The 12,557-nt window shown below is 42.5% G+C and overlaps 1 protein-coding gene across 4 annotated transcripts in view; it reads right to left on the minus strand.

Moving 5' to 3' along the window:
* Window positions 1-12,557, minus strand: part of LOC117936837 (myoferlin-like) — a 28,725-nt gene that overhangs the window by 5,134 nt on the left and 11,034 nt on the right. For 3 of the 4 annotated variants that reach the window (XM_034860259.1, XM_034860255.1, XM_034860256.1), the window contains 22 exons: window positions 12,121-12,245; window positions 11,889-12,002; window positions 11,576-11,753; window positions 11,344-11,468; window positions 11,084-11,193; window positions 10,643-10,835; window positions 10,338-10,493; window positions 9,324-9,455; window positions 9,067-9,230; window positions 8,030-8,144; window positions 7,626-7,728; window positions 7,249-7,391; window positions 6,873-7,043; window positions 3,058-3,145; window positions 2,903-2,980; window positions 2,624-2,805; window positions 2,029-2,187; window positions 1,771-1,872; window positions 1,521-1,682; window positions 691-856; window positions 519-592; window positions 328-387 (listed from right to left, as the gene is read on the minus strand). In XM_034860259.1, the coding sequence (XP_034716150.1) occupies window positions 328-387; window positions 519-592; window positions 691-856; window positions 1,521-1,682; window positions 1,771-1,872; window positions 2,029-2,187; window positions 2,624-2,805; window positions 2,903-2,980; window positions 3,058-3,145; window positions 6,873-7,043; window positions 7,249-7,391; window positions 7,626-7,728; window positions 8,030-8,144; window positions 9,067-9,230; window positions 9,324-9,455; window positions 10,338-10,493; window positions 10,643-10,835; window positions 11,084-11,193; window positions 11,344-11,468; window positions 11,576-11,753; window positions 11,889-12,002; window positions 12,121-12,245 (2,900 nt within the window). The remainder of the gene's footprint in view (window positions 1-327; window positions 388-518; window positions 593-690; window positions 857-1,520; window positions 1,683-1,770; window positions 1,873-2,028; window positions 2,188-2,623; window positions 2,806-2,902; window positions 2,981-3,057; window positions 3,146-6,872; window positions 7,044-7,248; window positions 7,392-7,625; window positions 7,729-8,029; window positions 8,145-9,066; window positions 9,231-9,323; window positions 9,456-10,337; window positions 10,494-10,642; window positions 10,836-11,083; window positions 11,194-11,343; window positions 11,469-11,575; window positions 11,754-11,888; window positions 12,003-12,120; window positions 12,246-12,557) is intronic. The other variant, XM_034860260.1, reaches the window with a different exon arrangement.

Below are 12,557 nucleotides of genomic sequence, written 5' to 3' on the forward strand. Positions count from 1 at the left end.
AGTAGGAAAAGCACAGGTGTATTCAAAACCATTAATGATGGCTGCATTCCACTTAGGAGAGGCCCTAGTGTTTTCCTTGCTGACTCTGTGAAATAGTTTACTGGTGCACTTGAAGGAATTGAGCCATCATTAAGGTTTTTAATTTCAGCTGTGCTCTTCCTACTATGACAAGTCAAAATGCCTGCTGTGAAAAGGTCCATTAATGGCATTATTATGGGGCCTTTGTCGAGCTTGCCCTAACGCTGTGGATTAAGTGATCTCAGACTTCCAGTGTCATTGGTGCACAGCCTTGTGAATTAGAAAGCTATAATAATTAATCATACATACAAAGTAGGAGGTAGTAGGGGAAGCCATTTTGTTGACAGCAGCTGATATGCTGTACATGAACTGTAAGCCAGAGCAATCAAGTTTGTCAAATTTGACTAGGGAAGTCAAATTCTGCACTTCTTAGTGACAAGAGGAAAGAAGAATAAACAGTAACTAGTTAGAAACAACATGAGGAATATGTTAGTGTTTACCTGAGTTTCTAAGAGTGGTCTGTTCTCCTCCATGTTAATAGAGAGATGTTTGGAAGGAGAAGCCATCAGAGCCACTGCGGGAGGACAACATTAGGCCGAGGCTTTATGTCTTTCCATAATTATATCCGAATGTTCTGAGTCATTTTGTATTATTTTTTGTATGCCTCCTTACTTTTGGAAGACATGGATCCTTCTGCGGTGATGATGTAAGGGTCACATCTGAACTGCTCCAGAGAAGTTATGGTGCACTGACCCACCACAGGCTTCCTGCCAAACGGACGGTGGTCAATCACCTTCAGGACAATGGGAGGTGTGTACATCTCCTCCTTTGGAAGGAGCTGGATGGAGGGTGTACAGAAGGTATAGAAAAAAATAGTAAAACCATTATAAGGCTTAAAGGTATATTAAGTGATGTTACTCAAATACACTTTTTGTCAAATTCAGCGAATATCTCAGCATGGTCACCTAGCTCTTTATTTTCTGTGTGCGCTGAAAAAAAATATGGTGTTAAATGTGTTAAAACACTATTTCAGCCATTTGGCAACAGTCTACAAACGTTTTGAGTGTTTTTATTTATTTAGTATTATATACTCTAGCTTTCCAATGTTTTAGACACAGATATGGTAATAATAACAATGGTCCAATATGATGTGAAATTGCCATTTCTTGAGGGCAGAGACTTGAACCTCCTTCCAAATACAAATACTAGGTATTCTACAAACATAGGGAATACTGGTATTATGAACGTCCAGTATTGTTTAAAAGCTCTAAGACTTTAAAGGTATTTCATGTTGAAGTTGTTTTTGTAGAATTCTATTGCAGAAGTTTGTAATAATATTTCTGTTGATTTTGGCAAATGTTTCCTTTCCTCATTAGCTTTAAAGTTTTTGTCTGCCAGAGGCTTTTAGTTACACGCATCCACGCAGGCACGCATGCAGGCACACACACACACACACACACACACAAACACACACACACCAGCGTGTGTAACCCTGACATTACCACTTTAATGAAGAGAACAGAGCTGGGGAAGTTGGGACTCTTCTTCATGTTCTTGATAATGGCTGACTCCACCCTCTGCCCCCCACACTCCACCACCAGGCTAGGGGAAGACACTGAAGCAAGCTGGTACGGCTTCATGTTCCTCAGGCCCCATGCGAGAATCTGAACACCCAGAGACACACACACAAGTGATGTTTGATACATTATGTAAATCAGTTCAGAAGGCAGGTGTCTAAAGGTTGTGTGTTACCTCCACAGCAGTGAGCTGCACCACAGGCCGGATTCCCTGAGGAACCATGTAGAGGTTCTCTGCTCTCTTTGGGGGGACCAGGGGAAGATTTGAATCACCTGACTACAAAAACAGAGACAGGAGAGAATGGATAATAGTGACCTTTTCCCAGTAACTTACTGTAATACAAACTATAAAGTGTCAAACAACTACAGGCCTAGTAAACATAGCTGTGTTTTATTGATATAAAGCCATTTCTCCACTACGTTTAGGACAAACCTCATCTTTAAGAATGAGTTCTGCAGACACCAGTGCCTCCCCCGCCTTTTGTCCTTTATGGATGATGGGCTGCCACAGCAGTTTGGGTGTCTGATCCATGCCTGGATTCAACTTTACCAGTGGTGAAAAAACACTGCGGCCCAGCAGCTCATCCTTCCCCTGGGCAGAAGACAACATGACATGGTTATATTTTCACGCCTTTAGCTGATGGCTCTCTAAACAGGAATTACATTTTCCGTGTAGAAGAAAGGTGGACATTACTATAAAGGAAGAAGAAGAACAACAACAAAAGACAAGACAAGTTTTTTTTTTTAATTATTCCTAATTATTATTTCTCATTAAAATTCTATAAAAGTCCAAATTAAATCTCAAGACCAGTAAAAGCTTCTGCTTGAGAGATTATTACTCAAATAATTTTTTTTTATTTTTATTAATTAATTATTACGTTTCTAAGTGAAAATATTTGTTTTTCCCTATAGCAATTATCTGCAATAATCTACAGTTAGATGTAATTTAGGGTACATAATTAAGTAATAAAAATCACACATATTTAGTTGTACAAATGCTTTCTCTATGTATATCTGCTACCACCTACCACTTGGTCTTTGTCGTAGAACTCCAGAACAACATCAGGGGGGCGCTGAGCAATATTCTGGGGGTCTCCATAAATCTCCACATTACTGAAGATCAGAGTTTGGTCCCAGGTGGGGTTCAGTGTTGCCTGCATGCTTTCTGTTGTCTTACTAAGATGCAGGAAGGAGACGTGTGCGTAGGGATCTGCAAGGGAAAAAAAAAACGGGTTGTTAAATGGGCCTCTTTTCACATCCACCATGAACAGCTAATTTTGCATTATTAAGACAGAGTAGAATCTTACCAGAAAAACTATCTTTGTCCATAGATGCCAAGTTCTGTGCTTGATAGACGTAGACACGAAGATGATACATATGTGACCCTGTGGAGAAGGAAAACATTCATCAGCATATATTTGAGCACGATCATTAATTACGTGTCAGTATATGCATCACCCACTGTCAAAGGAGCAGGACACAGTGGGCGTGTTGGCACCAAACAGCTTGGTGGCGTCGGCCTTTGAGTCTTTTTCCTCAGTATCAACACCCTGCAGCGTAAAAAAAAGCACACATCTCAGAGGTTTTACCTGTTGATTCGTCACACACTGCCAAATAATAATAATAATAATACATTTTATTTGTGATGCAAATCCTCAAAGTGCTACAGGTAAGATTATAAAAGCAAGATAAAAACATAAGTTTAAAGTACATACAAATAGTGCAAACAACATTATTGTGAAAGGTTAAAAATCATAGGTTCTGCTAAAAAGTAATGTTTTTAGTCCTTTTTTAAAGGTCTCAATAGTTTGTGGTGCCCTCAGATGGTCAGGGAGGGCATTCCAAGTCCGAGGAGCGGCAGAGCAGAAGGCTCGATCACTCATGTTACTAAGCTTAGTTCTGGGTTGTAAGAGGCGTTTTTTTTTTAGCGTGGGGATTGTGTAATAGTGAGAGAAGTGAGCAGATCTTTCAGGTACCAGTGCATCTATGCATTTCCATAGATGCACTGGTGGGTGAAAATTGAGACCTTATATTCAATCCTAGCAGAAACAAGAAGCCAGTCAAGTGAGTGAAGAGAGGGTGTGATGTGGTCGTACTTTCGCACTCTCGTCAGGATCCTTGCAGCACTATTCCGAACATACTGTAGTATCTGCAGACTCTTGTTAGGGATCCCGATGAGAAGTGCGTTACAGTAATCAAGCCTGGAGGAGACAAAGGCCTGGACCAGTTTTTCAGCATCAGCTAAGGTGAGTGTAGAACGGAGCTTTCCAATATTTCTGAGATGACAGAAGGAGCTCTTGCAGAGGTTTTTGATATGGGCTTCAAAGGTAAGTTGTGGATCAAATCTTACACCAAGATTGGTGACTGTTTTGGATAGGGGAATGTCTTGACCAGAGATAGTTATACCGGTTATGGAGGATGACTAGACTTGATGAGAGGTGCCAACAAGAATTGCCTCGATTTTGGAGCTGTGACTAAAGACTATGAGGCTGTTGGTGAAGTTGCAGTGGGGTGTGAGTCAGATTTCATGTACAGTTGTGTGTCATCAGAATAACAGTGAAATGAGAGTCCATGGTGGCTGATGACGTGGCCGAGGGGGAGGATGTAAATGATGAAGAGCATGGGGCCAAGGACTGACCCCTGGGGGACACCACAGGTGACTGTGTGTTGCCGGGACTTTGCGCTTCCAAGTGAAATGTACTCTTTTCTGTCAGTGAGTTATGATTTAAACCAGTTCAGAGCAGTGTCAGTGAGTCCAGTGGTTGAGGAGTATGCCATGATCCACAATGTCAAAAGCAGCAGACAGATCAAGGAGTATGAGGAGAGAACGTGAGCCAGCATTAGCTGCCATTTGTAGGTCGTTTGTGACTCTAACCAGGGCTGTTTCTGTGCTGTGAGCAGAGCGGAAACCAGACTGTAATTTTTCAAAAAGGTTGCTTGTTATGTTTGAGGTGGTCCTGGAGATGGGCGGCAACATTTTTTCCAGTACTTTGGAGAGGAATGGGAGATTGGAAATGGGCCCCTTAATTTGTAAGTGTATCTGGATCAAGGGTGGGTTTTTTCAGAAGTGGTCTGATTATGGCAGTTTTAAGGGCAGATGGAACAATGCCAGACTGGAGGGAGTGGTTTATTACAGTGGTTATCAGAGGGCTTAGGGCAGGGGTGTTTGCTTTGACTAGAGCTGTAGGAAAGGGGTCGAAAGCACAGGTGGTGGGTTTCATTCTTTTGATGATCTTCTCAACCTCTTGCAGGGAGATCTCTGGAAAGCAGTGTAGGGTCTGGGGGACTGCAAGCTGTGAATGTAAAGTTGGGGTGGGTAAAGTTGAGGATCCAGGAGAGGAAGAGTGGATTGAGTAAATTTTTGTTTTGAAAAAGGCCATTAAATGATTACAGTGCTCTTCTGTAGTTTCTGTGAGTGAGGGGGTTTGTGGTTGGAGAAGAGGATTTATGATGGAGAACAACTGCTTGGAGTTGGACTGTTTCTGATGACGTTTGAGTAGAACTGTGACCGTGCCTCTGTGAGTGACTTTGAGTAGTCCTTTTGGTGTTCCCAAAAAGCTTGTTTGTGCACGTTACGACCTGTGGCTTTGTATCTCCTCTCAATGGCAAGCCCAGATATCTTCATTTTCCGCAGCTCGGGAGAAAGTGACTGTTCTGGTTTTGACTGGGGCGTGGAGATCCAGGATACTCTTTAGGGAGTTGCTGTAGTAATCCACAGTGTCCATGACTGGTAAACAGTTTTCAGAAAGGAAATGTTGAAGGTTGGATGCCATAGTCTGTGGGTTGATGTTTTTTAGATTTCTGAAGCAGATTTGTTGTTTCGACTTGATGAAGGTGGACGCTGAAGATTCTACATGGAAATGGCCTTTTGGTTGGAAACACCCAGATCATAGCCCAGAAGATGAACATGAATATTCATATCTCCAAGGACTATGATGTTGGCAGACATTGTACCAAATGTTAAGAGAAGGTTAGACATCTCTGGGATGAAAGATGAGTTTGGTTTAGTTGTCCGGTAGACAAGAAGTATCGTTAAAGAGACAGGGGGCTTACATTTAAATCAAGGAATTCAAAAGAAGACAGCTCAGGCAGGGCAACAGGGGACAAACCCAGATCACTTCTGTGGATGACAGCCAGACCGCCACTGCGCCCTGTGCTGCGGGCTTTCTGGAGGACAGGTCTCATTTAATACAGAAAAAAACATCTGGTTGGTGCCAGGTTTCTGTAAGGCACATCAAATCCAAACACCCATCTAGAATATGGTAATGTATGAGGCAAGATTTGTTTTTGATGGATTGTGCATTAAACAGTTCAATCATGATGGTGGATGGAGCAGTGTGTCTCTGTATTGGCCGGAGTAGACTGAAATCCACTCCACGTTTTCCATCCCGGTCAGTGCGTAGTGTTACAGTGGAAACTCCAGCCTTACTAGTCCTAGGAGCGGCAGAACCCTTATGACGTGTTGGAGATGTGACGAGGCATGGGCCAGACAAGAGGGATGGGATGTTCCGACCTGGAGAAAGCAAACTTTCGGCTGCAACTTCTGTGTATGTAACACGGCCGGCAAAGGAGTCCAAGTTGTTTAATGACCGATATGCACGATGGAGTGGTGTAGTTGTTGAGTTTCTTCAGTTGGGTGACGGAATACTTCAACATCATGCCAGTCGTGGAGCGTGGTCTGTTAGCTGTTAGCAATGCCCGTGATGCACAGAAGAGAGCCATCAGACACAGTAAGCAAACAACAGTGACTTTGGGTTGAGACCTCCCCAAAATCAGCAGTGACTTCGGGTGAAAGTCTCTCAACGGCAGACAGTGATAAATAGATACGGGAAACTCCAAGCAATGGTAAACTGGTAAGTCAACATCTGCTGGAGTTGGCGGAATCCATAGAGAAACACATACAATCCACACTGTTTACAAGTGAACAACTACACTAGTATAACTTACTGGACGTAATACTGATCAATAAACTTACTGTATAGCCTGGTTGTATAGCAACAACTGTTGCACAAAGAATTTCGATCAGAGATGCGGCAAACAAACAACGCCAGCGTCTTCTCTCAACCGCATCTCAGGCTAATATAAAAACACACCATGCACTGTAGATGTGTTTAATACATAAGTAAGAATTTGGTAACTCAGTGAACTAAGAAATGGTCCATGCTTTAATGCTTACCCTTCTCTGCTACTCATTTGTCAACTACCTCTTTGAAAGCACATCCTGACCCGAATAAGCGGTTTGAATCAGAATTACGCATTTGTTTTCCTTTTACTCACCAATGCCCCCTCCAGTTGGAAGATGGCAGAAGATCCGTGCCGATTCTCGGGCGCCATCTTCCGCCTCCAGCGCCGTCGACGAAACGTGTCCGATGAACGCTCCTTCTTGTGGAACTTCCAGCCAATCAGAGAAGAGAATTCCCAGCCTTCAGGATCCCCTTGGTCTCGCTTCTGTGAGCACAAATGTTTAATAAACAAGTAGCTCAAACATGATTTTATTAATGAAACTGAGTGATTATATACTGTGTGATAAAGAGAATCTGGATATCAGTCTCCATTAATCTTGATCAAATATCCATAATTTGCAATATTAGCTTCCTATATTAAACAATGCCACATTATATACAGTAGCACTGCCCTATTGGCCTTTGCTGACCTCCACAAGGGCTCCTGCAGGCAGTGTGGCTCTTTTGCGCGCTCGAACCAGCCGTCTCCTGCGGTGGACGTGGTACACCTTCTCAGCAGAGGCCCAGGAATGGGGCTTGTCTTCTGGGGGTATAGTGATTCCATACTCCCAGCCTGTGGAGTGCACAAACAGAAACATTTACAGAAACAATTAGACAATATGACTTTGACTGGGAACATATAGTTGAAGTTTAACCATATGAGTTACATGTATTATTATTACGACTTAGTAAAGAGTTACAAGTGCGTCAGAGCCCTGGCAAACCAAGAGAGAGAGGAACAAAATAACTAAGAAACATCAGCTTGAAGAACTGTGTAGATTTTAGCTGTTGAGGTAACTGTCTGCACCTTGATCATCCACGGCTCTGTTGTCATCCACAGTCCACTTGTCTTCCCACAACCAACCTGGAGGACACTCAAACTCTCCAGGGTTACGGCTCTTCTCTCCATTCTGGGCAACACAAAACCTGGGTTAGCGGCCCAATTTAATTTTTTCATTTGTTGATTTTCTTTATGTCGTTTGGCCTACTTTTATATTAGAACAGGTTACAGAAGGAAAAGCAAGAAAACCTGAGGGGAAATAATGGAACTGCCTCTAAAGTCAATTAGTAATTAAGAGATTAAGTGTGTCTGGTATTCATGCATGCTCTTTGTTTTGTGTGGGTTATAGAGAAGAGGGAATTATTAACTGTGTTTTTGTGATATTTAAAGCCAAGGGCACATTTATTTGCATGTCAGCGCGTTGCTCTCACCACATCAGTGAAGGGCTCAGTGGCAGCCTTCCACTCTCCACCTGGGAAGCGGGTCTCATTTTGGTACACCTCGTCCATGAATTCAGTGTGTCCAGCATCTGCCTCCGTTAAGAGACTGAAACGCAAAGTCAAACATATGTACCATCTGTGTGTAACATGAAAACACTTTTATGTAAAAAGGCTCTGCGTGTGTGTGTGTGTGTGTATCTGGTTGTCTTTTGAATATCTCAAAAATCATTAATCCGATCTACATAGTTCAATAAGAATAAACTGTGAATTAAACTAATCGGCTGGCCAATAAAATGTGTTCCAGACTTCACCACCACACAGGCAACACTACCTACTACTACATTGATGTGTGACCGCTCCATTGAAAAAATAGGCGACGCACCAAATCTTTAGATAAGTCACAGCTAATCAGCTCCTGATTAAACCGCTTACAGAAAATTACATCCCTTTGTTTTAATGCAGCCTTTGAAACCAGGAAAAGACAATTATTAAAACATATATAAGAAGATATCTAGTCTCATATTATATCACAATTTTGATATAATATCAATATATTGTCTAGCCCTACTGGATAGTTTAATGAATATTAATGCATCATATTTTGTGATATTTTGTGAGTAGAATCTGAATCTTCTACGTAACCAGTAACATTTCTCTGTTCGGTCGATACTGATAACATTGGCATGGAAAACCAAACAATTACACATGTACATTTGAGTCAAGATTGAAGTCAAGAGAGTGGTTGTACTTGCGTTGACAGGGGTAGATAAAAAAAAGTGTAAATAAAGTCCAGCTCCCTGGTACAGTCTGGGAGGAATGTAAACAGTAGGGAGCAGATGTAGGCCACTTCCTCTACTTAAGTCCAAAGAATGTGTGTGTTAAGTGGAAAGAGGTATGCCAAATGACTTCAAAAATGTTCTTTTTTCTCATAACTGTCACTAATCTGAATCATGAAAAAAACAAGGTCTTAACAAGGTCTTCCTCTTGAGGAGTAAATATGTCAAATCGCTTTCTAAAAGTGTTCTCACGCTTTCTCTGGGTCAATGACCCAGTCAGATTCCCACTCCCATCCTCTCGGGGGCAGGAAGTGTTCTTGTTTCAGCTTCAGTTTGCCAGTTACATCGGAAAATTTGTGGCGCCCCACTAGTCCTGTGGTTCCCCACTTCCCAAAAACCTGGGCCTGGTTCTCATACTGTAATGCAAAAAAGAAGAACATGTTTGATTTTAGATGCTGACTGCTGGGTCTAAAATGGGCAATGACCATTTATATTTTAGAGTGATATACCAGCTCAGCAAACACGCTGAAGGTTCCCTCAGAGTACGAGTTGAACTTCTTCTCATGTGCAGACAGACCCAGCCACATGTTGACTCTAATCTGAACTGGCACCTTCAGGTCCTTGTTCTTATCCATGGGGTACTAAGGGGAACAACAACAAATGAATAATTATGGTGCAGTATCTTTTAGTCTAACAGCAAAGGACCAAATTCAATTCAATTTTATTTATAGTATCAAATCATAACGTAAGAGTTATCTCAAGACACTTTACAGAAACAGTGGGTCTAGACCACACTATGATTTACAATTCCAGTAAGTCCCCCAAGAGCTAGCATTTAGTGTAACAGTGGCGAGAAAAAACTCCCTTTTAGGAAGAAACATCGGTGGTGAGAAAGACTTCCTTTAGGAAGAAACCTCAAACCTCACCAAGACTCTTGTTGGCGGTGTCTGACGATGCCGGTTGGGGGGTGTGATGAACAGTGGCAATAATAGTCCCAATAAAGATAATGGAACAATGACTAGAATAGTAGCTGTAGTAGTTCATGGCAAAGCAGAGTACTGCAGGGTCGTTCCAGGACGTAGCAGGGCAGAGCAGAGCATAGCAGGGCGTAGCAGGGCACTGCACAACCTAGCATGGTGCAGCAGGACATAGCAGGGTGTGGAGCAGGACCACCGTGACAGCAGCAACAATGATTTAGGTGTCCAAGGAAACATGCTGGGTGAAAGAAAAAGGACTCTGGGGAATAAGCTACCTAGAACTAAGTTAGTAACAACCATTTCTGGGGCATGGATGCACACAAATGGAAAGACAGAGGAGAGAGAAGCTCAGTGTTTCAAAGGAAGTCCCTTGGCAGTCTAAAAACTATAACAGCCTAATAAAGAGAGACAGGATATGGAGAGAATCCTGGTTGGGCTAGAACTCTCCCCTGTTACCCCTTTTAAAATCAGTTTAGAAATTAAAACAAAATCTAGTAGATTACTGCATCAAATGTTCCTCTTTTTTCTTTGACAGCAGATGTGTACCTTTAAATAGACAGTTTGTATCTTTCCACAGTGCTGACCGCAGGCCTGCTCACTGTATGTTGAGTAGAGTAATTGGTGGGCGGGAATGCGACTGTAGGCCACCCTCTTCTCCCCACGTATCATCCAGATGATCACATCGGGCATGCTGTTCTGGGGCTGAACAAAAGACGTGCACAAATGCAGAATTATGGATCGGCAAAACAAACAATATATTGCTTGGCAACATTATTTTACTGCAGGTCACCCTCCTTTGTCTGAAGTTGAATTTCAAATGCTCAAATGCTTGCTGTCTTTGTGCTACGTACTTCCTCCGCAAGCAGTTTAAGTTTGTCCAGCCAGGTCTCTAAGTCAGGCAGAGTGTCACGGATCTCTCTGGCCTCCTCTCTCATGCGCCTGGCTCCATCCTTGATGTTGGCCAAAGCGCTGTCTCTCAGCTTCTTGATTTGGATGTCCAGAGATGTCAGGTTGGAGCGACCTTCGAGCTCAGGTGTTGGGAAACTGGGAGGAGAGCAGAAACGCAAATTGCAAATGAATAATTCCAGTAGATGCAACACACAAACTGAGTTATACTAAATAATTAACCAGTAAACTCTTATGACCACTCTTGTTTTAATAGTATTTTGTCGAAACTGAACCAATTCTCCTTTCTATTTGTCGGAGTCTCTTGGGTTCATATTACATTAAAAAAGGAGTGCAACATAAATAATCTTGCTGTCTTTTTCGGCAACACCCCAGTCTCTGTTTACCTTTCTAGGTCTTCAATCAGCTGGTTGAGCAACTTCAGCCACACCTCTACAAGTTGACTTTCTGAGACTTTAGCCAAGATGGCCGTTTTAAATGCCTCCAGGTTGGATTGCTGCAACAACAAGATAATAGGGATGAGGATTGCACGCCTATCTTAAACCTCTATGACTGACTCTCACACTGACACATGTCATTTAATGGCTGCAAACATGTCAATAAATCAAAAAGGTTTTGTGGATTACAAGGGGTATTGCATTATTACCAGGCGGTGAGTGATGTAGAGAATGATGTTGACAGAGTCTAGGCGGTGGCTAATGTCCTCCCAGTACGAGAGAACCACAACCACTGGCTTAGTGTTCACCCAGGGCAGGTAATAGTAGTGGTTACCTAGTGAAAATACACAGCAATTCAAAATCCTCTTGACAAGAAAGTAGGTTTTAAATGTGTCTTTACTGCATTAACAAATCACATCACATAGTGGCTTCCTCACTCACCATCAAATACAGCACGACTATACTGAGTGGTGGAGGCCAGCGGTTTGCAGGTGGTGTCCAATTTGTTGCCGTAGTTACCAATGCTGACCTCAAACTGGATTGGCTCTCCTGGTTCCTGTATCATGGATGCGCTGTAGAAGACTGCACACAAACTGAACTTCCTCCTCCTCTGGTACTTCTAAATGTTAACAAGAAAACAACAAAAGAAAAGAGAAGTTGAAAATGTTTTAACCAACTCATTGTTTTGTATCACGCAGGGACAAGTGAAACCACGCTGGGGTCAAACTGAACCACACATAAATAGTCGCATTACCTGCACCACCAGGATGTCATCACTGTGGATACTGTCCACTGTTTTGTCTTCTTTTTTCTCTAGCATAGTGGACAGCTCGACCAGGATCCTGCCCCTGTACGCCACTCCTTCTCCCTGCAACGACATTGATATAAACTGTTAAACCAATAAACTGGATGTAGTGTAGGGGTAAAATGGATAAAAGATTACAATTGTAGATATCATTTTACAAAACAAATCAAGTCTTCACTACATTGCCATAATTGAGATCCTCATAGGGGTCTGGCAGGCCGGTGAACTCTCTGGGGCTGCCGTACAGGTTGACATAGCAGGGCCCAAAAGCGGGCAAGAAACCCACTTCAGACTGCCCCGTGGTAGCTGTGGAGACATGGAGAGAGACTTAACCTCTTTCTGATTAGATGAAAGCTAAGCTTGTTAGTAAGTGCAGTATTTGAGGTGGTGGTGATGGACAGATTGAGATGAAAACAGTGAATGTTAAGTAAGCAGGTGGCAGGCACTACGACAACTAAACAGCTTAAATCCTAATACTGACGTCAAAACAGAGCACAGCGTAACGTTTTTTGGCAAACGTGCAAGCAAAGATTTAGACTAATTCAGCAAATTAGCATGCACAACATGCTTATTGTATTACATCACATGCAACACAGAGCAAAAAAGAACACAGTGGAA

This window comes from Etheostoma cragini, chromosome 21, assembly GCF_013103735.1.
Source record: "Etheostoma cragini isolate CJK2018 chromosome 21, CSU_Ecrag_1.0, whole genome shotgun sequence".
Taxonomy (NCBI): domain Eukaryota; kingdom Metazoa; phylum Chordata; class Actinopteri; order Perciformes; family Percidae; genus Etheostoma; species Etheostoma cragini.